Here is a 26,977-nt window from a genome sequence, read left to right on the forward strand (position 1 = left end):
ATGTATGTATGTATGTATGATTTTTTTTAAATAAAATTTAATAGTTAAAAAAAGGTTTGATTGGAGGGGGGTGGGGGTGGGGCATGGCCCCCGTGCCCACCGTCCACCATTCTTCCAAAATGTTTGGCTAGGACAGCATGGCTGAACCTCAGGCTCAACAGGGGCGGGATGTAGTCCAGTGGTAAAGCGCTCGCCTGACGCTCGGTTTTTAATCGATCCCCGTCGGTGGACTCATTGGTCTATTTCTCGGTCCACACAGTGCGCCACAACCGGTATATAAAAGGTCTTGGTATGTGCTATCCTGCTATCCTGGGATGGTGCATATAAAATACCCTTGATACTAATGGGAAAAAATATGTAGCAGGTTTTCTTTTTAAGACTATATGTCAAAAATTACAAAATGTTTGACATCGAATAGTTTATGATTAATAAATCAATAAAGTGTAGTGGTGACGTTAAAAAAACAAACCTGTTTTTTAGGCTGAACATCATAAACATTGCCATGGCAGATATGCCTGAATACCTTATAGCACGTGCGCATAAAAATAACTACAGCACCGTTTATTGTAGCTCGAGTGTCCTCTAGCCCTAGCCTGTTTATAGGTTGTCAGGGACGTGTTGTCAGGGACGCGACAACATATAAACAGGGAAGGGCTGGAGGCCACTCGAGCTACGTTTATTCTGAATTGTACAAATATAAATATAAAATATTGAACAACACATATAACAACTAAATTTGCACTCTTCTAAACATAATCAATTTCAATTCCCCCCCCACCCGCCGCTAAATTTTGCGACAGTTATAATTTTATTATATATTAATTTTCATCCCCCTCCAAACCTCCGTAAATATTTGACTTTCTCTTTTGGTACAATGCAGCCTTGACTGGTTAACTGACTGTGACAGGATGAGAGCCTGTCAAACTGTTAGCTCGAGCCTGCGACAAAAATTGCGAATTGAACGCAACCTAGGTTAATAAAATAAGATAAAAAAATTTAAAAAAAATTGATGTCAAACGTCACAGGTTAAAGTCAAACGTCAAATAACAAGAATGTAATTTGAAGAAAAAAAAACCGATACGCAGGCTTTGTTTATCTGGTGACAGACTGCGAGGTTTCCGTGGGTGATTTGTAGAACTTCACATTGGTGATAGCAGTGTTTCTCAGCCATATTATGGCACAAAGTTTCTTAGGCGACGTCCTGGAATATTTGCTTACACTGGCTCCAGTTCTTGATGCTGGTGAAGTTGTTGTTGGGCCCGTCGTTGACGTCTCGGAAAACTGGCTTGAGCTACTTGCTGGGACCTGTAACAGATATTTGCGCAAATTTTGTTTCAAGATGTGCTACCTGAATGTATACTGACGTCCAAAAGAAACATTACAATGCTTGAAATTGTATTGTAGAAAACTAACAAACGGTGCGGTGGAATATGGAAGTATCATGAAGTATCAAAATGTCACAATGAAATTCGTGATACATGCAAAATGTTTGTACTGTGGTTTCCAAATTGGTTCTTTTCGATTAGCAGCAATATTTATCAAATTATCAACTTTCTTTTGGGCGTCAATATATTTGCGTATGTGCATGTGTCTGTAGGTATGCGTGGGTCATTTGTGGTTGCGTGCGTGTGTGTGTGTATGCGTGCTTTACTTGGTAAACAGCATACACTTATAAAGCGGTTGAAACAGGGGAGGGAGGATAACATTGTCTTCTCACGTTGCTAAAAAATATTCACAATCTGGAAAATATTTTAAAACATTTTATAATAAAACAAATCGGCCAAAACCAAGAATACATCGAATATTTCTGTTGCGGTATTTTACATGTTTAATTACGCCTGACTGTGGACGACAAGAAAATGAATAGTCAGTACTTCTGTATAGTGAATCATGAACTTCTCATTCGTTCTGACCAGGATGATCTGTTGTTGTTTTATCCCGCGAATCAACAAGACGAGTGGGGATCTCATCTTTATTCCCGGCGTTTTGCAGTATGACACGTACAATTCACAACTTCACTCGTGTAATGTAATATTTATCAAATCCAAAAATAGTTTTTAAACTCATAATCCCTAAATAATTATGTAATTTTTGTTATATTTACCACAACACCAAGCTTTATGTTGGTTGGAATTGACGATGTAAAGATCATGCAATTGAAGAACTAATCAAACCAGACGAGTTGTTGAACACATCTTTCTCTGATATTATTTTGTTGCCATTAGATTCGCAGATTTTATAACATTTGTGAAGATTTGACAGGACTGGAATAAAAGTTAAACGTCATTTCCAACTAGAACTTACTTACGTCGCTTCTGCTTCCAGTTAACATAATATGTTACAGATCATTCAGTTTTAATTTAACTGATACACCACAGAGCAATCAATTTTCGTAGTGCTTATTTTGGTGCATGCTATGGCTGTGGCGACGTGTCACTGATCAGATGTCATCAACTTGATATCCTACTAGTGAGAGATAGCTATGTGATATCTGAAATCTTACACATTCTATTATAACGAACCGTCAAATAAGATCTAAAGGAAATTGAAGAAAGCGCGTCGTGAAAAGAAGACAAATACATAGTCTTTTTAGAAACACAGTTTACAAGCTCCATCTTCAACCAGCCGCTTTTCACAAAATGTTCGCAAACTATTTTGACTGGTTCCGAAAGTGAGCATTCGATTCAACGTGTAGCGTAAAACTGTAGCAAGTTTTAAGAAAAGTTACCAGGGCCGAAAACTTGTCCAGAACTATATTAGCGAAATATTTTAAAGTTATCTTTCTTAGACCATTATTCTGGTCTTTATTAGCATTTGAATTTCAGTTATATATATTACTCAGGGCCGTACCCTCCGGGGGGGGGGGGGGGGGGGGGCAGGGATGGCAGCTGCCCCCCCCCCTGAGAATCTTGTCCTTTTTTTTTTTTATATATATATCTCCAGTAATAGCATAGAAATGTTTAATCTTTATAGTATGTTAAAAATTATTTATAAAATTTAGTGCCCCCCCATGGATTTTGGTCAGGGTACGGCCCTGTTACTGAACAAAAAAAGAAACTTCCGATTTGTACATATAGTATTTGTTGTGTTAAAGAATTCATTGTGTAATGAAATTATATAGGTAGTATTAGCCTTGAGCTGTAGTATCAGGATTCATGAATTTTATCGATTATGTTTGCACTGTTAATCGTCCACAACGTGAAATTCAATTTGCACGTGCATGCATGGTTCGACATGTCCCGTGTAGTATTCGGTCAATTTGTTTTACTTGTCTTACTGACATTGTTGTCAAGTGAACGAAAACGCTTCAAAAGTTGTAAAAAAAAATATAAAGTTTTTTACATTGTAGCATTTTTAGTATGCCAAGAATACCTAATAATTTACGCGAACGAGCGATTGGCATGCTTGATGCTGGCATGTTGACAAAGACGTTGCAAGGCATGTTGGGAGTTCTAGTCGAGCGATACGAAATCTTCGCGTAAGATTTCGAACGACAGGAAGCACCAACGACTTGCCACGCCGTGGACGTCCGCGTGTTACAACGCGTGGTCAAGACCGCTATATCATGAACACGCATTTGCGCAATCGATTCCAAACTGCCACTGCTACTGCTGCTAACACACCTGGGCTTCATAATAACCGAATCAGTGGGCAAACTGTTCGTAATCGTCTGCGGGAGAACGGTTTACATGCACGACGTCCTTACGTCGGATTCGTTTTAACGCAACGTCATCGTCTAAATCGTCTTAATTGGGCACGTGTACACACTCGTTGGATACGGCGACGCTGGAATACCGTTCTTTTTTCGGATGAATCCAGATTTTCTTTACAACGTGGTGATGGCAGGGTGCGCGTCTACCGTAGGAGAAATGAACGCTATGCTGACTGTTATGTTCTTGAACGAGATCGTTTCGGGGGTGGGGGTTGTGTCATGGTCTGGACAGCCATTGCCCATGGTTATCGTTCACCACTAGTCGTCATTGATGGCAATTTAAATGCTCAACGTTACCGCGATGACATTCTCACTCATCACGTCATTCCTCTGTTCTATAACAACGCCAACATCTCGATTTTTCAGCATGATAATGCCACCTCTCATACAGCTAGAGACACTGTAAATTTTCTTAGGACAAATAACATTGATTTCATTGATGACTGGCCCGCTAAAAGTCCTGATCTCAACCCCATTGAGCATGTCTGGGATAGTCTGGACAGACGATTGAGGCGTCATCCCAACCCACCCGCTAACGTCAACGAACTTCGTCAAGCGCTCATTCAGGAATGGAACAATATTCCACAGGCAGAAATCAACACTTTAGTCAATTCTATGCGCCTGCGATGCACTGCAGTGGTCAATTCAAGAGGTGGTCATACCCGTTATTAAGTGGGTTTTGTTTTTTTAACCCCTACCACACTTGGTCAAAATTTCTCCCAGTTTTTGTTAACCTATGGCCTTGATTTTTGCACCAAACGATGCATCATGGAACACTCTTTAAACGCATATATAACAATTATTCCACCGGTTTGTTTTCATCAAGTTATGTTCAAGCAAAATTAGCGGAAGTTTCTTATTTTGTTCAGTATATATGCACTAAGTCGTGCTGTTTGGATAGAATAACTATTACTGCTGCTGCTGCTACTGCTTGTTTGGAAATCGCAGGGTCTCAGGTTTTATCTAATTCAAAACAACTTTTTTTTCTTTTTTTCTTATGTCATCTATCTCTGTCTTCTCTTTTTTTTCTTCTTCTTCTTCTTCTTCTTCTTCTTCTTCTTCTTCTAAATCTTCTCCCTTCTGATTCTCTTCCCTCTTATTCGCTATTTTCCGTTTAAATCTCGGATCATAAAAATATATAACTTATATTATAGATCACTGTCCATGTCCAACTATATGCATATGTTGAACTTTAGTCTGAATCAGTTTCTATTAGTCCTGTTATTTTTAACATATTTGGTTGTTGCTTAGAACAATATATATATATATATATATATATATATATATATATATACACACACACACACACACACACACACACACACACACACAAAGCAGTGATTTGGGGCTCCCAACCCCGACACTGCTATATGATCTGGGACAATAAATATTCGTTAAAAAATATAATACGTGTGTGCGTGTGTGTGTGTGTGTGTATATATATATATATATATATATATATATATATATATATATATATATATATATACTACTCAAAAGAATTTAAGGGTCAGACGATATTTTCGACATTATTTTCTGAATGTCAATTATATTAGCTAGACCATAATGTCACGCATGGTATTGTTCCATTTTGACGAAAGTGGGTCTAAGCAACCCATAAATGAATTAAAATCCACTGTCATTGACACTGTCGACTAGTTCTAATGGCGAAAACATGCTTACATTTGCACGTAAATTAGGGCGAAAGCGAAAGGTCTGCTAAGTGCCCATCAATCTAATTAAAATTAGCTCCACTATTACATGTGGATCTAAAGACAGCCAGTTGGAGCTCATGTCCACCAATCAAAACCTTACTTGCAGAATCCTGCCAGTGATTTAAAAATAATTTGAAAACATTCTGAATTATCCTGAGGGTATACGACATGTTTCGTGTGAATTACGAATGCCTTAAAACATGTTTTATTTTATAAAATAAATAATTTGTAATGTAAAACTGAAGACTGATTTAGTTTTTTTTTAAATTTTATAAATAAATAAATAATTTTTAATGTAAAATTGAAGACTGATAACCCACCCCGTATGTATTGGTATGGTTCGCTGTACTGCGGCCACTAAAATAGACTCGCCCGATATTTTTAGAATTTGTATGCTCCCAAATAACGTTATAAAGGCGAAGTGTGATTGGTCAATATTTAAATTATTATTTACAGACGAAATGTTACCTGGACATTGGGGACTACGCAGTGTTGTTAGTTTTAAATCACTGGCAGGATTCTGCAAGTAAGGTTTTGATTGGTGGACATGAGCTCCAACTGGCTGTCTTTCGATCCACATGTAATAGTGGAGCTAATTTTAATTAGATTGAGTGCCCATAACTTGCTTTTTCATATAGCGCTTCATTTGCACGCTTTGCATGTGTATTCCATGTTCCCAATGCTGAATTTCCGTATAATTGGAGCTTGCGTTCGTGTACGGTGCACACTCCAAATTCGACAATGGTACGACGTCAACTGACTATCGAAGATCGAGGAAGGGCTATTGCTTGGCTTCAGGATGGCAATACGCAAAGAAATGTTGCTCTGAGACTTGGTGTCAGTCAGAGTGTCGTTGGTCGACTGTGGCAACGGTACCAAGCAACGAATTCTGTTCGAAATCGTCCACGTTCGGGAAGACCCCGAAGCACTACAAATAGAGAGGACCGCTACATCACCAATATGGCTCTACGTCAACGCACAACCACTGCACGCCGATTACGTGACAATCTGCGGACTGCGACTGGAACTCGAGTGTCTGATCAAACCATACGCAATCGTCTGAGAGCCAATAATCTACGCTGCCGTCGCCAGGCTGTTCGACCACCACTCCTACCACGTCACAGAACGGCCAGACGTCACTGGTGCACATTTCATCTGCGGTGGCAACGTGTTCAGTGGGGTCGAGTGATGTTCACTGATGAGTCCAGGTTTAGTTTCCAGTTCAACGACGGTCGGGTTCGTGGCTACAGACGTCCTGGGGAGCGCTTCGCTGATGTTAACGTTAGACAACGTCACCGGTTCGGTGGTGGCAGCGTCATGGTGTGGGGCGGCATCTCTATCCACCACAGGACCCCCCTCTATGTGGTGGATGGCAATCTGAATGGAATCCGCTATCTGAATGAGATTATCCAGCCGTTGGTTCTCCCAGGCCTTCAGCAGATTGGCGGCGGGGCAGTTCTGCAGGATGACAATGCAAGACCCCACCGCGCCAGGGTGGTAACGGACTTTCTCAGACAACAAGGTATCGCCAGGATGGATTGGCCAGCATATTCGCCTGACTTGGCCCCAATAGAGTACGCCTGGGACGAATTAGGCAGGAGAGTTCGGGATAACCATGCCCCTCCGGCCAACCTTCATGATCTGGGTCAACTTCTTATGGCAGAGTGGCAGGCCATTCCCCAAGAGTTCTTCAGACGTCTGATCAACAGCATGAGGCAACGATGTGTCGAGTGTATTCGCGCCAGGGGTGGATTCACACACTATTAAACGAATGTTCTAATGTGTAAAATCCATGTTTGACAACCTTCAACTTTGACAGCATGTCATGTGACTTTCTTGTATACAGTGACGTTTATTTGTGGGTTTTTGTAAATATGGAACAATAAATAAAAAAATTGGTGTAGTTTACATCATCAATCTAATACACTCTGAAACTTATTTGGTTATAAATTTTTGACCCTTAAATTCTTTTGAGCAGTATATATACACTAGTATAGTGACTCCTCAAGACGCTGGCATCTTCCGACGCCTATAAATGTATGCATACTCACTCACTCTATAGTTGTGTAGAGCAGACCTGATTTGCTGGGTGGCTGTGGATGTCATCGGTCGGCATGGCGGACTTCTGCCAGGTGACTGCGGTGAACGCTGCTGTGCACGCGGCGACCCACTCAGACTCGGGGTAATCACTGCACTTGCTACTCGTGCAGGGCTGAATGCCTCTTTGCTGTCGTGTAGTCTGAGAGAGCCGTACTGCGGTGCTGATGCCGAGGAATAGTGGTTGGGGTATTCCACCAAACTGTGCTTGAGCTGATTCATTCGTCTGTACGTATAGTCCAGTCTGAAGCAGTAGATGATGATGATCATGATGATGATGATGATGATATGCACATGTGTGTGCGACAGTGTTTCGGTATCATCAATATATATTCGGAATAAAAAATGTTATTATGCATGCCTCTGGCGAGCATAATAAATTATTTTACACACATTACTCTATGAATATTTCCCATATTGAGTGAACATTTTAGGCCCATAGGTAAACTTCTGATAAAACAGCAACATAATCAAAAGTGTAAGTTACAAAATAATGCGACTACCTTTGTTTACGGCACGGTGGTATTAACGTAGAATACACTAAAGGACAAAACTAGAGAGAAATGAGAAGAAATCATGTTGTAAGAAATCGAAAAATCGATTTCCTCAGTTTGAAGGCAGCCTACGACTAAGACGGTGGACCACAAACAAACACACACACATCTAAATATGCAGATATAAATATACAGGTAATATGATATGTTACGATACGATTTGGTATACGATTATATATATATATATCAGGGTTACTGCCAGAGGGTAAAACGGGTATGGTGCCATTCCCACATTTTTTTGGGCAGATTTTTCTGTTTTAAGTTAAAGGCATACTGTCAAAGATTTAAGGACCTTATTTCTCTAAAAATGAATAATAAATCAAAATTACATTAATTTTTACAGACTAAATCTAGCTATTGCATCACTTTAACTAGACCATGATGAAGTGAAATCCATGTTAAACCTCTCAGCAATGTTAGTTTTTGAATTATGGACCATTGCCATAATTCAATTATTTTTACAAAATATCATTAATAAGTGGAGTATGGTGGTTACATAGATGGTTGAATAAAGTACATTTAGGGACAAATCAAATATATATATTTTTAAGTAATACTTTGTTAGGCCATGTAATAGGTCAGTGGTCTGTGACAATATGCCTTTAACCCTTTGACAAAATTAATTACTCTTATCATTAATGTATGTGACATGATATAATACTGTTCGTGGAAATCGTTCTGGAGAGAGTACTCTTAACCACCGAGCTGCATCCCCTTATTTCTTTTGAGAAATGACGAAGTGCAAAGACCCACACAATGTCCAATGATTTGTCGTCAAACGTACCTGTATTGGTTGATGTAGTTGTGTATATCATCATAATGTTTGAACACATATACAATTCTGTTTGGGAATTGGTGGTAGGAAGAACCTAAAGACACCGAACTTGAAACTGGCCTATCTGTAGGTCTGAAATAAATACAATTATCAGGCAGTGCTATCCTAGATAAAACCTTATCATAAAATGCAATTGGACTAGTTTGTATTTTATTTCATTTCCATTATTTTCGTGTCTATTTCTAGCAACCCGTGGAAATGGACACTAAGTTTAGTTCATCTACAAACCTGCTACACATTTGGATAAGATCATAACAGAGAGACGCTAATGACTGATGTTTAAACGGGAAAATGTACCCAGAACGCTACTTTGGCATAAACTTCTGCAAAATAATACCAACGGTAAATTCTTTCGAATTATCTACGAAATGTACCAAGGCCTAAAATCACTTATTCTTATAAATAATAAACAATCGGCTTTATTCCCATGCAATATCGGCATCCGTCAAGGTGAAAATTTATCCCCAATTTTATTTTCCCTGTATTTAAACGATATAGAAGATTACTTAACTAACCATGGATGTCAAGGAGTTGCCCCTATGTCCGATAATCAAAATTCACCATTAGATATTGTACTACATATGTTTTGTTTGTTATATGCAGACGATACCGCACCTTTATCAACCTCCGCAAACGACTTACAACACACCTTAAACATATTTTATCAATATTCTTTAAAATGGAAATTTAAAATAAACTGTAGCAAAACGAAAATATTAATTTTTAAGGGAACCACTAGAGATTATAAACATACTTTCAAGATCGGAAACACTGTTCTAGAGAATGTAAAAGAATATAAATATCTTGGAATTATCTTTACTAAATTAAATAACTTCCGTATTACTAAAACTAAGCTCAGCCAACAGGCTACTAAGGCCATGTATTTTGTATTATCAAAAGCCAAAGATAATCATTTATCAACCGAATGTAAATTAAAAATGTTTGATTCAATAGTCCTTCCAATCTTGTTATACGGATGTGAAGTCTGGGGAATTGAGAAAATTGATATATTTAATTCCGTACAAATACATTTTTTAAGACATATTTTACCTATTAAGAAAGCAACACCATTTTTTATGCTCTTTGGAGAGCTAGGGAGACTTCCTATTGAATTAATAATTTATAGAAGAATGGTATGTTACTGGGCAAGGCTTTTATCAGGAAAGCAGTCAAATTTTTCGACGTTATTGTATAAAGTAATGCTAAATGACTATATTGTTAACGGAACAGAATATAAATGGGTCATTACTATTAAAAACATTTTGGAAAACTTGGGAATGGGTAATGTCTGGGTAGCTCATACTTTCAGATCAGTTAATTGTCTCTCGCAACAAATTAAACAAAGACAAACTGATCAATATTCACAAACATGGAGAAGTAACATATCATTATCTTCGAGAGGCAAAACCTACCAATTATATAAGGAACAATTAATTTTAGACAAATACATTAATATACTTCCAGAAAAAACTGTGGAAACCACTCTTAAAATTCAGAACATCAAACCATTATTTACCGGTAGAAATAGGACGCTGGAATAATATTTCATTAGAAGATAGAATTTGTACCCTGTGCAATGAAAGTGAAATTGGTGATGAGTTTCACTATCTTTTCATTTGCCACTTTTTTAGTAATTCTAGGACTCAATTTTTACATCCTTATTACTATACTAGACCAAGTACTTCTAAATTCAAAGAACTAATGTAAAACAAACGAATCAGTACACTAAAGAATTTAGCAAAGTTTATAAAAGTAATTATGAATTCATTTAAACATCCTTGATATTTCACATCCCCAACCCCCAGAAGTACATTTTACATATATATTGAACATTAATTTACCAATAACAATTTTAACTAGTTCTACCGGCTAAACAGTTTATATATTTGTATCTTTATGAATATTCACAGCTTTATGTTGTATGCAAATGTTCATAGGAATTAATTCACAATCATTGTAATTTAACTTTTGTATTTCTCTTTCATCTTGTCACGTGTTTATAGAAATATTATGTATATATTCCTCCTACGCCGTTGTGCAACGGCCAGAGAGTAAATAAAGTCTTGTCTTGTCTTGTCTTGTATTAAAAAACAAAACAAAAACAACAACTAGAGCTTGTCTCAATAACCATTACTTCTCAGACGAACATGTGTTTTTAGAACTATGAAAACTACATCTTAGGGTATTACAAATACCTGTATGACCAGAACCACTTTAGCTGTACGAAAATGGATATTCTAAATAATAAAATGTAAGTACTTCTAATTTAAACTATATATTAAAAAAAACCACCGACTTTAAAAGAGAAAAATACGTTGTGTTTAAAAACTAGGGTCTGTCATTTTTAGGTTTAAACATCAATCATGCAGTCCCGAGTCAGTCTATACAAGTGAGCTATTTGAGTTGTCTGTTTACGACAGACTTGGTCTGATCACAATATCTAATTCTGATCATATATCTAAGCTATTTATGTATACGACGAATCATGTGTTGTTTATATATCTAATTACCCATACTGCACGCGTACATTTTATAATTTTTGTGAATTAATATTAGTACAATTAGTAACCAAAGCGATAAATAGGTGAAGCTAACACAAAACAATAATAAGACAAATAGTATTTTTTTAAATAAAATAAATAAAATAATAACAAGAAGTCCTCATCGTTTATACTATGTCTTGAGTAACCTCCCCTTCTCCGCTGTTAATGGTTGGTAGATCTTTTACCAAGTATACTCTGAGGTGTTTTTAGACAAAATATCTAACCGTCATAGTACATGTAGTCATATTCACAGTTTAAAAACTTTAGATTGATTTTTATCAGATCATAAAAAGACTTTCTCTACGTCGTAAGACAAAAGCAAATAAAACAAGTCAAGTCCATTTCGACCAATCAAATCACAGTTGGCAAAAATCTTCCAGCAGCTTCATGTATTTGAAATACTTCAAACGATTTAGGAATCGTTAAGAACAGTCCCAATGGGTAGTAATACGACCGAGACCCACTGGAATATATATATATATATATATATATATATATATATATATATATATATATATATATATGGTTCCGTGTGCATCTAGATATGAACCAAAAACTGCTTACTATTTGTATAATGTGTGGACCTGCTAGTATGTAGTCTGGTAGATGGGTGTAAGGGGGCGAATGAGGGAGGGGTCTTCAAGGTTTGGAAGAACTCCCCAACCTACCGCCGTTGTTAAAACATTTTGCAGTGTAATATTACGCTATTCATATATGTTTTCAGGAAAAATGCAAACAAATGGGTCCACAAGAATCATATTCGAACCCAACCCTCCTCACCAGGTCTGATCCGCTCTACCCCCCCCCCCCCCCCCGCAGTATCGACACACTTCAATGTTTCATCTTACAGGCTTGAGTTCCATGTAAGAATATTAAAGCAGGGCCGTAGATAAGATGGGGTTTTTTTTTTTGGGGGGGGGGGGGGGGGGAGAGATGAATTCTTGGAACGAACGAGCATGGAAGGCGTAATACACTAGGGGGTCCGGAGGCATGCACCTACCTCCCCTCCCCCCCCCCCCACACACACAAACTGCCCGCCCCTTCCTCCCATCCGCCTCCGTCCCCCCTTTGAAGTTTTTAAATCTAAAGGCTCTGATATACTACTTTGCAGCCATTTCAGGCAGGTTACATATTTTAAACGTCAATATCAATAACCAGTAAATTTATATTATTTTAAATCAACACCACACACACACCCCACACCTCACCCCACCACCGCTAGCTACGGCTCTGTAAAGACAAAAAAATTATTGGTAGATAAAACGAAATATCACATGAATTTTAAATTCGAATATTTTGGTTTGGTGTTCCGGCTGGTGTAATACACACACAGTATGTTCTCGGACAGAAAGAGAACATTAAAGGTGAACTATTTTAGGTTCATATTTTAACTGCACATTAGATTTTAAAATGGGATTTCAGTGTTGTCGTAATTACTTGGAATTTGCGGCCTTGGCGTTCCGGTTGGAGTCATCTTTGGAAGAGATAAGTCTGGATGGCAGTGACAGGCTCCTGCGTTCTATGTCTTTCTTATACGCAGTGTACGATTTGCTCGAGTCAAGCACATGTGTGGCAGTATTTGAAAACGAACTCATACTCCATCCATCGATACACTGTCAAAACGAAAAGGCCATCAAAATGAAAACATACTTGGGTTAAAATATTATGCAAAATAATCATTATAGTCTTTAAATTGTTGTTTTAAAATCGCTAATTTTGCTATTCAGTTTGTTTGTTTTGTTAAATTTGCTACAATTCAGATGCCAACAAAAGGCGTTAAAGCCATCCAAGTTTTTTTTTTTTCCGGAGGAGAATAAGTCCGGACCCACCTAGACGTCGTGCAATGCTTATAAACGACTCTGATCATTACACCCACCCCGCCCCCACCCCCACTTAACAAAACGCTCCAACAGGCCTGTAAATTCATTGGTGCTACTTTGAAAATGTTACGGGTTTCCTTTGAAGACTATGTGGCAGGATTATCAAATGTTTAACATCCAATGGCCGATGATTAATATATCGACGTTCTAGATAGCCGTGTTGTTAAAAAACATAATAATTTCGCTTTGATTAATAAGGGACGGGACACATTCCAGTGGTGAAGCGCTCGCTTGATGTGCAGTTGTTCTGGGATCGATCCCTGTCGGTGGACCAATTGGACTATTTCTCATTGTAACTTGTGCACCACGACTGGTATATCAATGGCCATGGTATGTGTTATCCTGTCTATGGGATGGTGCATATAAAAGAACCCTTGCTACTAATGGGAAAATGTAGCGGATTTCTTCGCCAAGACTATATGTAAAAATTACTAAATGTTTGACATCCAGTAGCCGATTATTAATAAATCAATGTGTTCTAGTGGTGTCGTTAAACAAAACAAACAAACTTTTTTTATTAATAATTACGGTTATAATGAGAGATACAGATAATGAGAGAGGAAACCTGCTACCACCATCTAATGGGTTACGCTTTCCGATTAGCAGCATGCAGCATCCCACAGTCAGGACAGTAGATACCGCAGCCTTTGTTACACCAGTTGTGGAGCACTAGCTGAAAAGAGAAGTAGCCTAATGGGCCTGCCCACAGGGATCGATCCTAGGCCGACTGCGTATCACGTGGGCGCTTTGCCACTGGGCTACGTCCCACGTTACAGCTCTTCATGTTCAGTATATAATTATTTTGACATTTGGTCGATAAAGCGAAAATGAGCAAACCCACTGCCGAAAAGGTTACTCCTACTTGTAACATAAAAAAAACAAAAACAGGACAGGACTAACCACGGCCTTTGGAGTACCAGTAGTGGGGTACTAGTTGGAACTACGGGATAATCTATCGCACCTTAGACGAGCGCTCTACCACAGAGCTACATCCCCAGTTGGATTGAAATTCTAATGTAACACAGTGTAAATCCTGGTTTCCATAAAACTGTAACGGACGCTGATGGATGCAGGCAGATCAACAAAGTTGAACTGTTACGTGTTTAAAAGGCCGAGCGCCCACGAACAATTTGATTGGTACCATTATCTTCTATCGTATTACATTTATCTGACAATAGGCAAAACAAAATTCAGTCTAGCGCGCTACCGCGATTTCTCGCCCTCCTGAACATGTCTCAGAGCTTTCTCTATCAGTCGATGAATGGTGCAGACCGTGCCATTCCATATAGTAAATACTGCATTTTGTAAATGCAGTAAACCATTAGTAAAGGTATCTTGACTTGTGAAAATTAAACTGACTGTTTCCATGAAAATTGTCTTTGATCCGCATTCATATGCGCCAGGGTATTTTCTCTGTCGCCGTCGTGGGGGTTTTGGGTTTTTTTTTTATGGAAACCAGAATTAAACATGGTGATACGGGCAAAATGACCTTCTCCTCTGGAACAGTCTGAGAAATTATGTCCAGTAAAGGAGCCGCTAGTTTCGGAGTCTCGGTTCCAGGTGATAATGGCCTCGCTACATCAGCCTTCTCTTTTTCTTTTGGAGGAGTGTACTTGGTGGAGAAATCCAGCAGAGTATTGGTGGCGGATTTCTCAAACATAATCTTGTAGACGCACGACAAGTCGTACGGGTTGATCTCGTAGATTCGGCAGCGAAACTCGCTGGAGTAATTACACGGAGACGAATACTTCGATACGTGCATCTGCTTGGGCCTACATTTCAGATCTAGCATGTCTGCAAAATAAAATAATTAAAAGAGCAACAGTGAAGTCATTCTATTACAGCTTTGATGATTCTTATGTTTGTCAGTTTTCCTTTTCAAGTTAAAAAAATGAAAAAAAAGAAACTCAACCCCCCTCCCCCCCCCCCCCCCCCCCCCAAAAAAAAAGCGACTCAGACACACAGGTAGTCTTCCCCACAAACAACAATCCCGGCGTGTTGTATATAATAAAAACACTGAAGGTGAACGGGTCTGCATAGATTTGTTTTTCACATTGGATGGGTGATCCGAGTGGTCAAGCGCTCGATTGATGCGCGATCGGTCTAAGATCGATTCCAGTCAGTGGGCTCATTTGGGCTATTTCTCGTTCCAGCAAATCAATGTGCTCTAGTGGTGTCGTTAAACAAAACGAACAAACAAACAAACGTTGATCTAAAGTTGGACAGTTAAAATTTATCGTTTGATCGTAATGAAAAGTCCAACTCTATATCAAATATTTGCATCACCAAGGCAGGGGATATAATAGGAACTTTTAAGTAAATTGAAGACTCGTTGTCTTCAACAGATATAAGGAAGGAAATGGTTTATTTAACGAACTACTTAACACATTTTATTTACGGTTTTATGGCATCGGACATATGGTTAAGGATCACGCAGATATTGAGGGCTACTCTTTTCGTTTGGCAGCAAGGGATCTTTTATATGCACTACCCCATAGACATGATAGCACATACCACGGCCTTTGATGTACCAGTCGTGGTGCACTGGCTGGAGCGAGAAATAGCCCAATGGGCTGACGGGGATCGATCCCAAACCGACCGCGCATCAAGCGAGCGCCTTACCACTGGGCTACGTCTCGCCCCTTCAACAGATTATATATAAAATTGATTACCGTATGTATTTACTCTTGTGTGAAGCCTACGTGTATGTCATATGCTAAATTAATCCAAATTTGATTGATAATGTGTAGGGTTTTTTTTGTTTTTTGTTGTAGTTTAAATGTGAACAAGATCTGTGAATATAGGAATGTGTCAGTCTAGTTGGAATTTTGAAAATGTCCTATTTTGCACAATATTTCTGTTAAATTTAAAACAATATATGCAAATTGAAGTCTAGGGAATACCAGCTGCACTGGCGTAGGAAGCGGGAGGGGACAAAGGAGGCATGTGCCACCCCCACCCCAACCCCCGCACACATATACTTTTCTTGATCCAGTAGCAACAGCGATGGTTTATATATACACACACTCATATAATATATATATATGTGTGTGTGTGTGTGTGTGTGTGTGTATATATGTGTATATATATACATGTATATACATGTATATATATATATATATATATATATATATATATATATATATATATATATATATACATATATATATATATATATATATATATATATATATACATATATATATATATATATATATACATACACATACATATACACACACATATATAATATATATATATATATATATATATATACATATATATATATATATACATACATACATACATACATACATACATACATACACGTTTTGACACCTACGCCACTGAGCTGCTGTACAGTAATCGTTTAATGCATCAAAGATAATAAACGGATATTAGCTGTGACCTAAAACACCAAGGATGTCTGTCTCGCGATCACTTTTTTCCCTACGTAAATGATTAAAAAGTCATTTAAAGATATCCTCACTCCTTACTAAACGGCATTTCATGATTCATACCACAGATATACAAAGTTGAAACCAATGCTAGAGTAAAAAACATAATGGCTTTTGTGACCACAACAGTAATATGTCCAATATACAAAGTAGTCTCATCAATATTGCTAAAGTAATTTGGCACCACACCACGATGTTTTACAGATTCAAATATATCTATATATAAACCCTCTTTTATATATAACGACCACCTCTCCTAGAAAATTACGGAACGCCCGGAGATATCCTCCAATCATTTGTCACGGTCATATAATTGAATATTGTTTTAATAATTTGTTTCTAGCATTGTTTTATATATTATAAAAATTGGCCATGAATGGCTACACAGACATTGTTTTAACAAACAAACAAAAACCATGTGTGTGTGTGTGTGTGTGTGTGTGTGTGTGTGTATGTGTATGTCTGTGTGTATGTGTATATGTATGTGTATGTATGTGTATGTATATGTATATGTATATGAATATATAACGCTTGGCAAACACTCCACACGCCCATGCTAACGTTTGAATTGCGCCACCCTCCCCTAAAGCTTGTAGGAACGAAGTGGTGTGGGGAAGCATACACGGGAGGGGGGAGGCACAAGCACAGTTTTCAGTTTATTGTTTCACCTTGTTAAAGTTTCGCATTTAGCTCTTTTCTTAGTCCTACATCACTGAAACTTGGTTTATAGTTGTACCTATCATTCATTTCATTTCAAGCACGCTGTCCTGGGCACACATACCTCAGCTATCTGGGGACGGGGGGGGGGGGGGGGGGGGGGGGGGGGGGGGGGGGGGGTCTGTTCAGGACAGTAGGTTAGTTGTTAGTTGTTAGTGAGAGATAAGGGAGTGTAGTCTTACACCTACCCACTGAGTCGTTAAAACTCGCTCTGGGTGGGAGCCGGTACCGGGCTATGAACCCTGTACCTACTAGTCTTATGTCCGGTGGCTTAACCGCGACACTACCGAGGTTGGTGTTGTACCTATCGGTGTTCATCACAATGCATGTTATCATGACTTTATATTATGTATAGAGGGTTCCGCGATGTGCTAAAAATAGCAATATTACCCATACCTCTGTGCGGCTGGCCATGGTGGAGGGCAAACAATAGCGTTTCATTGTTGTATACAAATACGAGCTTCGCAGTTTAAAGGGACACACCCTATTTACATTTATTTGTTAACCATTACGGCGTTCTTTTTCGCTATTAAACCCCATTTTTCACAAATAAAATTGCACTTTACTTACATTTTATTATTTAGAATACACATTTCCATTCACCTGAAGTGCTTTTTGGTAATCCTGATGTTTGTAAAACCACGAAATTTATTTTTTGCATTTTTTCACAAGACGTGCTATCGAGAAAAAACCGTTAAGCAAGCGAGGTCCAATCTATTTTTAGAGGGAATCTTCCTGTGTAACGTCACAGATGTTGGTATACCACGTGACCGTTATTAGAGGCACTGATTTTCCGTGATCGCGGAATCGCGGACGGAATCGCGGAAATACCTATCTGAAACGGAATTCCCGATTTTTTTCCAAAACATTATTTAACTTTAAATAGCGCATTTGATTAAAGGAGACCGGACACCAAACCATATATACGGCGTAATGAATTGTTTGCCGTCATAAACCACAACACGCAACTACCGCGCTCCCCTTACTGACTAAGGTCTCACTACACAGATGTCATCTGCCATTCAAACCCATGTTAAACTGCCCAACTTCAAGCGAAGATTGCCCATAGAACGGGTTCTCGTTGGCACTAACAACATACACCATTGCAAACATACATTATATAAGCATTTATTTTCACTCCAAAATTGAGAACATTTCCGTCTCGGTTTTTTGCTATATGACCGCATCTGGCTGTAGTACCGGTCCGAACAGGTGGTTCATTAACCGATTCACTTCGGCTGTCACTTGCGCTATATACCCATGCCCATAAAGGTCGATGCACAATATTACAAAATAACATGGGCAAAATACAGCCAGGAGGCTTACCATTAAATATACATATTGTTTTAATTCTTCACCATTTCCTAGAAGTGAATATGTGAACCATAACATGTGTCCCAATTAGGAACTATAGTGGATCTGTGTAGTGATCTGTGTAGTGAGACCTAAGTTAAGCGTGCCAGTCTTGGTTGGGTGGGTTTTTTCGCCGATCTCCGATGTTTGCCGGAAACTGTCGACAATTGATGAGCTAGACCCGTGACGTCATCGATGAGAGGAAAACTGAAGAAACTACCAAGCAGCATGGACGAATTTAGCGATTCGAGTGACAAAGAATTGTATCCAGCTTGTGCTAATGGCATCAAACCGTATCAGTTTGAACCACTTATCAGAGACTTTGTCCCTAATCCTGGAAATGTTGTCTTAGACGAAAATTCGGATGAATCAACTGCCGACGAAGACGAGGAAACCACACGGTCATAGACTAGCATACAAGCATTTTTAAAACATAATTTTTTATGACATTTTTAATGTAAACTGAAGCAAATGGACCTAATTAGACAAAAAGCACACAAAATTTAATAATATTTCATCATAAATCTTGTTCAGCATAGATGTAAATATGACACGTCAGTGGATATTCCATTGGCCGATTTCGCAAATTTGCAAAAAGCGTCCCCTCCTCACCAAAGCAAGATATAATAATTTAATAAAAAACTTTGTTCTCTTAACTAGTTACCCTCCAAGTTTTAATGTGTTTGGTTAAACCGTGTATTTTTAATTATTAAGAAAATGTGTTACCAGTCTGCCGAAACTGTCCACAGCCGGGTACAGAAACACAGAAATGTTGGAAAATATTATACTGTTGCCACATACTGACAATTACTTTACAACTAATATGTCTTATCGACAATATTATTATGTAGTCTTTGCATTTATTAATATAAAATACAACAGACTCATAGGAACTGGGGAGGGGCGGGCCTAGGGGCTTGTTCTCCATCACACACTCTAGGATGAAAATGTATGTTTTAAGTTTTCACTACTTTGCATAAATAAAGATGATATAAAGATAAAAATATAGTTTGTATCCCTCACTAGAGACTGTATTCCCCTCCCCCCCCCCCCCCCCCCCCCCCCCCCCCCCCCCCCCCCACTTCAAATATCGTTCCTACAGGCCTATACAAATGTAGATAATATGTAGAGTGTGAGATTAGGAACCAGTTCCTTTTATCTTTAGGATTTTGTAATCATGATTTCAAACCAACTGTTTCAGATAGTTTGCTCCACATACTAACATAAAACACATTTGTTATATATTGGAATAAAATAAAAATAATTACAATATATCCAGTGTTATTTTCTTTAATCATTCATGGAGGAAGAAGGAAGTCCTGATGAAAATATATTACAGGTAAAACAAAATAATATATGATGCTTATTCCATGTGGTAATTATTGTTAATTTTGCTTTAAATTGCTAGATGCCAAAAGTGATTAATTATATTATTTTATGGTAACAGTCGAAAATTAGACGACCAATTGTTTCAACCTCTGCCAAAGGTACCAGGTTTTCTACCAGAAAATAATTTGAGGGTAGGTAATAAAACAGGCCCGTAAGAACTGGGGGGATGGGACGGGTGCCCCCCCCCCCCCCCCCCCCCACTTGTGAGCTTTTCTTTATGACATTAATTTTTGCCATTGTAACCAAAATCTGATGTAGAGTATACCCGGTCCGTCAGTGACCCCCCCCCCCCCCCCCCCCCCAAGTCGTTGCTATGGGCCTGTAAAAACTAAATATTTTCAAAGGAGTATATTCGGTGGTTATAGGTTTGAAATGTTTTTTTTATTGAACATTTTATTTCATGCACTTTTATAAAATTTTAAACAGCAATTATGTTACTATAATCTATCGAAAAAATAAAACATTATATATATATATATATATATATATATATATATATATATATATATATATATATATATATATATTAACTTCTGAGATTTTTTAGTACTTACATGTAAGTTTACCCTCCGCACCCTCTGGCAGAAACCCAGGGTATTAAAATAATTATTTGGTGTAGAGTATTTTTAATATGACATACAGAAAGCATTGAAAAGTACAATTTTATTATGCTTTAATAATCGACATTAGCTTTAAAACTAATTAACCATCATTCCTTCTGGCCACAGTACATATGTTGTTCCTGCCAAAGTGTTAGCATTTTAATTTTAATGACAACATACTGAACTGACTATAAACATTGTTAACCAACGTAATAATTCACGTTTTTAAGGTGTTTTGTTATAAGGTTAACAAAACAACTAGATAAAGAGACATTAGTATGGAGTCGTTATGGGCTGTCGGTGAAAATTAATTTGGTAATTATAGGTAAATAAATGTGAAGTTTAAATATTCGTATGTGAACAAATTGCAATACCTTTATTTAATGTATATCTTAAATACATACTTGTTTTAATTTTCACCTTGTAAATGTACCATACATAACCTGCTGTATTTAGTTGGTGTAAAGTCCGTTCTACGACAATAATGCGTCCATGTTTTAAAACAACTTTCGTTTTTTTGGAAATCGAAACCATGATGTTGGCCGTTTCTTGGGATGCATTGCTGTTACTGTTGCAGTTAAACACTGCGCAGTTAACTATCATATAATTACGTCGACAATATATAATAACACTAATTATCTTGTAAATTAAATTTCCGATAAATCTGGAGACAAAAAAAAGAAAGAAAAAAGACGACTAAAAGGCACAACCAAAGAATCAACACGTGTACCGGTATTGCTTGGTAACTCTCACCGATGACGTATTGCCTCGCTTTCGTTCAGATTTATGCATAATCCCGCCCACTTCTGTTTTTACCCCAAATCTAAGACGCGCAGCTGACCGGTGCCTCGCAGCGAGCCGGGCGTTAGAGTAATGCGGTCTTTGACGCTAACTTAATCCATTACACACTACATGTCTTTTGGTGTCCGGTCTCCTTTAATTAAAATTTATTTTTCGAACTAGAAACTATAGACACCGACATCTGCCTGTGCTACGCTACGACACTAGTACCTTTGTATGTTACGCCAAATGTTTAATGTAGAGTATCTAGACGTTTTACCAGTCGTGTTTTCTTCGCTTATTCCCGGCGATTTAACGGGAAAAACCGAACATTGTGAGCTAAAATTGTCCGATATTTACTCAAGTGAAAGATATATTATGTTATGTTTGCTTATTAATTTTTAACATTTGCGGCATTGCCATATTTCCGATCTCACAAAGGAATGCCAGGCTTTGTTCAAAATAAATTATATAAGGGAAGTGGTTTATAGTGTGATCGTTTGTAATTATTTTCTCGATAATATGGTAAAGAAAACCGAAAATGTCCGAAGTCTGTGTGAAACAAAAACAGAATTTGTTTAATACTGAAACGGAAAAAAACGGATTTTGTAACATTATGAAACGGAAAAGGGAAAAATCTGAAACGGAAAATCAGTGCCTCTACGTTATCATTTTGGTTCGGTTTGTTTTCTCGTGCACGGTTCGCGCAATCAACATCCGATTTGTTGTTGTTCATTTGTGAGATTTTTCTTCACAGTTCGTGAACATTTTCAGTAACAATAAAGTTCAGACAAGTAAGTGTCTCAATACAAAACGTTACAAACCCTTAAAACCAATAGTTTTGCTAAGTCTTACGTTATCTGGAGAGGGGATACAACGAGGACAGAACAGTTGGAACATGTCCAGGAGAGGTGAAAAGAACGCACCCCAAGTCTGTGCGCACTCTGTGAAATTTGTCGTGACGTAGGCATTGTTGTGCTTCGAGCGACATCTACCGGTGACATCAGAATACTAACTTTCGCATGCGATTCAGGAGACTGTCCCCACAAGCCATTTGAATGGTTTCATTTTTCTTGTGTGAAATTAAAGAAAGCACCCACTGGAAAGTATTGGCTATAGGAAGGGAGTGGCAGTGAAGAAAGTGAAATGTTTTAATAAAACTAAAAGAAAATAACTTTTCAAATACAAACTACTGTACACATTTACAGGTATTTAGTATCACTGGTGATGGATTTATGGACATTGAATTTAATTATAAAACTATGTGAACTATGACAAACTCACCAAAGAACTCACCGAAAAACACGTCTGCAGTTTTCTTATCAATACTAACTGATATGAAACCCAAGCTGCACTGATGAGCCCTGGGAGGGCGAAACGTGTACACAGTCAAAAAATGGGGGGAAAAATTACAGGCCTCAATATTGCAAGTTAAATTCAGTTATGATGATTATAATTTAACAACACTTTCTTAGTGATTAGTTATTTTGTCAGCACCTATATAGGTGTCATTACTTTGTTACATAGGGTCTGGGACGTAGTCCAGTGGTAAACTGCTTGTCTGGTGTGGGATCGATCCCTGTCTGTGGGCACATTGGGCTATTCCGTGTTCCAGCCAGTGCACCACGGCTGGTATATCAAAGGATGTGGTATGTGCTACCCTGTCTCTGGGATGGTGCATATAAAATATTCCTTGCCAGTGATAGAAATAAGCACAATGTTTTACTAGTCCACAGGGCAAGTACATATAGAAATATACTTGTCCACCAATATTGTCACCTGTCCAAATAACTGGTTTGTTTATTCAAGTAGATGGACATTGGTTTTGATTGTTCGAAATGAAGATGCATTGAACAATACACAGAGGTACATTTTAACACACACACACACACACACACACACACACCGAGTAGATTTACACTTGTCAGGATAAACGGATAAGTGTTGATTTTTTACATGTCTTGCTACTTGGAAACAAGTAGTGGGTTTCCTTTCTAAGACTATTTGTAAAAATTAACAAATGTTTGACATCCAATAGCCGGTGATTAATAAACAATATGCTCTAGTGGTGTATTTTGAATGGTCTTTATTAAATGACTAATGAAATTTTTACTTTTTGGTGGAGGACATAGTCAGGGTTTTTAAACTGTTCCAAAACTGGGCAGCACATACCACTCATATGGTAATCAATTTGTTTTATTTTTTTTGCACACAAGTACTAGGTAGAACACAGGCGACCAATATTTCTTACACCATTATCTAGTTCATTAACATGTTTCGCCCCTCCCAGGGCTCACCAGTGCAGCTAGGGTTATTCACTAATCAATGCCTGATAATTACCAATATTCTCAACAGTGACTAGTAATAAACTGCAAACATGTTTGGGTGCGAATAATTTGTACATGCTCATATACCACTAGAGTTTGGAGGATTATTTTTGTTAATATATAGAGTTCTTTTTGGAAATAATTATTTTTCAAGTGAATCTGTTTTGAATGTATTTTTTCCCAGGGTATTCAGATGCTAATTATAAATGTCCTAATAAAACATATTTACAGGTGTGTGATGGCATTTCCATTCTTCAGTCAAATGGAACAACTGATGGGTACATATTTGTAACGGCACAACACACACACAATGTTATCAAAAACTGGGTTTGAACTGTCAGTTTTTGTTATAAGATAATCAATAGGACATGTCCTAGGTCCGATCGGTTTATAGCTGAAACTTAAGCCAAAATTAAAAGTTTGGGCCAAAGCTTCCTTCGTCTTTCACTTTTTTCTTTAGTTTCTTCACCCTGATGCGTGATAATGCTAGGAAGCCCCCCCCCCCCCCCCCCCCCCCCCCCCAAAAAAAAAAAAAAACTAAATAAAAAATCCTTGTCTCTCCCGTAGCGGGCATTACAACTGACAATGCCACAAGTAGTCGGCATTATGTTGGTTCAGAACGAATGAAATCTAACAAAAAGATTCGACAAGTAGGCCTAGCTATTATTAGGTGTTGATGCCTTCCAACATGGCCGACCGCTATGGATCGTGGGTAATCTAGAATGACGCGTAACCCTCTATACTCGAGTAACCGGCCTATTAATGAGATGATATTTGTTGTTTGGAGGTAGTGCTCAGACCTATTTGTTTTAACACTAAGAGTAATTTAATACATTAGGTAATGTAATGCCCCAATGAATCATTTTGGGCATTAGGTCCTGAAAGTACAGAAGTATATTTGTCACAGTCATGGGGAGTAGAGAGGCCTACTAACTGCCGTAGGCCTACTGGTCAAACGTAAACAAACATGTAATTGTGCAATACAGTATTGAAAATCACCTCTTCTTGCAGTTTTCGTCGCTTTAGGACATTTACGCACTTTAGATTTTATCATGTGGATAAAATTATTTTTTACCGCAGTAATCAGTTAATTTAAACTAGTATTACTTATTAAGAGTAATTAATTTTAACTATTAGATTAATAAAGGACGACCATATGGCATTTGGTTTAGAGTAACTTCCCTTTGATGTGTGACGTCAGAAGGCACCGCAGATACTGATGACGTATTGAGAATTACTTCCCGCTTCTTTAAAAGTGCAATTATTGTCAGTTGTCAAGGGGTGCTTTCTCACATAGATGTGTAAGAAATGTTTTTTTCTTGAGAGTGGAGAGAGACAGACAGAGACAGACAGATAGAGACTAACAGACAGAGAGAGAGAGAGGGACAGAGAGACAGGTAGAAAGAGCATCCATGGCTGTCACGGGGATTCTATAATACCCGTAACTGAATAAAACACGATTGTCCAAATATCTCTCCTAACTGTATATCTATTAGATCTCTCTGTAACAGGCAGTTATACCCGCTGTGGCTCGTCTCTAGGTATGATCAGAGATACGATCTTATATAAAGTATATATTATTATAGCACGTTTAGTTCACTAGAAAACACAACAAAAACACAATACACTTTGGAATCTGTATTAAGCTACGCTGACAAATGTACTGCCGCAGTAGTTAATTAATAACAACAAATAATAACAACCCAGAACTGATCACTTAATTAGTTAATCTCTAGGTGTCTAGTTTACACAATATTCTAATCACTTCACCGTGACACAACACCCACACGTGTGATAATTGAGAAACGCTAACACACACACGTGCGATAATGGAGAAACGCTTCCAGGGGAACTTAATTAATAAAGGAATTACAACACTATTCCTAACTGGTTAATTTTTAATTAACCCTAACTACTCATTCAATAACCTGTAATACAGAATTAATACTGGTACCTATCACAATAAAGACAATAACTTACAGTTTACCTAGGTCTTCTAGGATGACTGGCTAAGCTTTATATTACCAAATACTTGTATAATGTTAGAACAAAAAGTCTACGATTTACTTCGTCAGATGACCGAAGACACTGTCTAAAGAATATTGGTATAATACAGTATTAAAATATTTAAAGTCACATCAATCACATCAAGGTTATACAACAGAGCAGAAATAATATATTTACCAAAGTCCAAACGGACTAACGTTCCCGGGAAGCCTTCCTTTTTGGTTCTCCTCGATATCTCTAAAACCCTAGCTATTTATTCAAAACTCTCAGAGACAGCGAAAATCGCCTGGAGGTACAAAGCGGTACCTCACGTATCATCTGATATTCTACCTCTCCCAGAGTCGGTATATTTTTCTCTGACCGTCAGACTGGCTGTCGCCAAACCGCGAGCAATCCCCTGGCCATAAACAGCACTACCGGAGATATTACGTAACTACTAGCCACATGGCCTCCACATCTGCTCTGGGTGTGTATTAGGCGTACAGCTCGAAGACCGTCGCGCAAAGGTATTACGTAACAAGTTGCCCATCTGGGCTTAAGTGCAATTTGGAACTGCACACGGCCCTCTAAAACAATTAATATCGCCACAGGCGAAAAGAAATTAAGAGCATGTACCGTCACAATGGCTTATCACCCTCTAATAATTTACGTGTTGTCCAAATTAACATTATTGCTTTACTCCAGAGAAAAATTCCCAATTGCGACGCATAATTACCAGGTTTATGTTTAATTCCAAAAATCATTGCGTATGGATTTAGTTTGAATTTCTTGCCAAAAAGGTTTTTGAAAATGGGTTCAATTTGTTTAATAAATAGTCTTGTTTTGTTGCAGTGAAAAAAGGCGTCCACTCCGTCGCACACAAGACACTTGGGAGTGGACTCAATCTTCCAGTCATAGAGGTGTTTTCTAACTGCAATTACATTTCTAATCATTTTATAAATTAAATCAAAGTCGTGATTTTCAATTAATCCAGAATTTAGTGTTTGCCAAACATTTTTCCAGTTTATG

The 26,977-nt window shown here is 37.9% G+C and overlaps 2 protein-coding genes across 6 annotated transcripts in view; one reads left to right on the forward strand and one right to left on the reverse strand.

Annotated features, from left to right (window-relative positions):
* Nucleotides 1–557: 557 nt before the first annotated feature.
* On the reverse strand, nt 558–25,115 carry LOC121381403 (putative protein TPRXL). Of its 5 annotated transcripts, none has more exons than XM_041510700.1 (6): nt 24,962–25,115; nt 14,826–15,130; nt 12,894–13,069; nt 8,863–8,985; nt 7,483–7,768; nt 558–1,305 (listed from the first exon to the last, which is right to left on the reverse strand). In XM_041510700.1, the coding sequence occupies exons 1-6, from the start codon at nt 25,014–25,016 to the stop codon at nt 1,093–1,095; spliced, it is 1,158 nt and encodes a 385-aa protein (XP_041366634.1). In that variant the 5' UTR covers nt 25,017–25,115; the 3' UTR covers nt 558–1,092. The 5 variants fall into 5 exon arrangements, with proteins under 5 accessions (XP_041366634.1, XP_041366636.1, XP_041366635.1 ...); XM_041510702.1 differs by lacking the exon at nt 24,962–25,115 and adding an exon at nt 22,491–22,527; XM_041510701.1 differs by lacking the exon at nt 24,962–25,115 and adding an exon at nt 18,082–18,133.
* Nucleotides 25,116–25,228: 113 nt separating this feature from the next.
* LOC121380990 (transcriptional activator protein Pur-beta-like) overlaps nt 25,229–26,977 on the forward strand; it is a 61,440-nt gene continuing 59,691 nt past the window's right edge. Inside the window, exon 1 of the mRNA XM_041510052.1 lies at nt 25,229–25,359. The gene's annotated coding sequence lies outside the window, so the exon portion shown is untranslated. The remainder of the gene's footprint in view (nt 25,360–26,977) is intronic.

This window comes from Gigantopelta aegis, chromosome 9, assembly GCF_016097555.1.
Source record: "Gigantopelta aegis isolate Gae_Host chromosome 9, Gae_host_genome, whole genome shotgun sequence".
In the NCBI taxonomy this organism is placed as follows: Eukaryota; Metazoa; Mollusca; class Gastropoda; order Neomphalida; family Peltospiridae; genus Gigantopelta; species Gigantopelta aegis.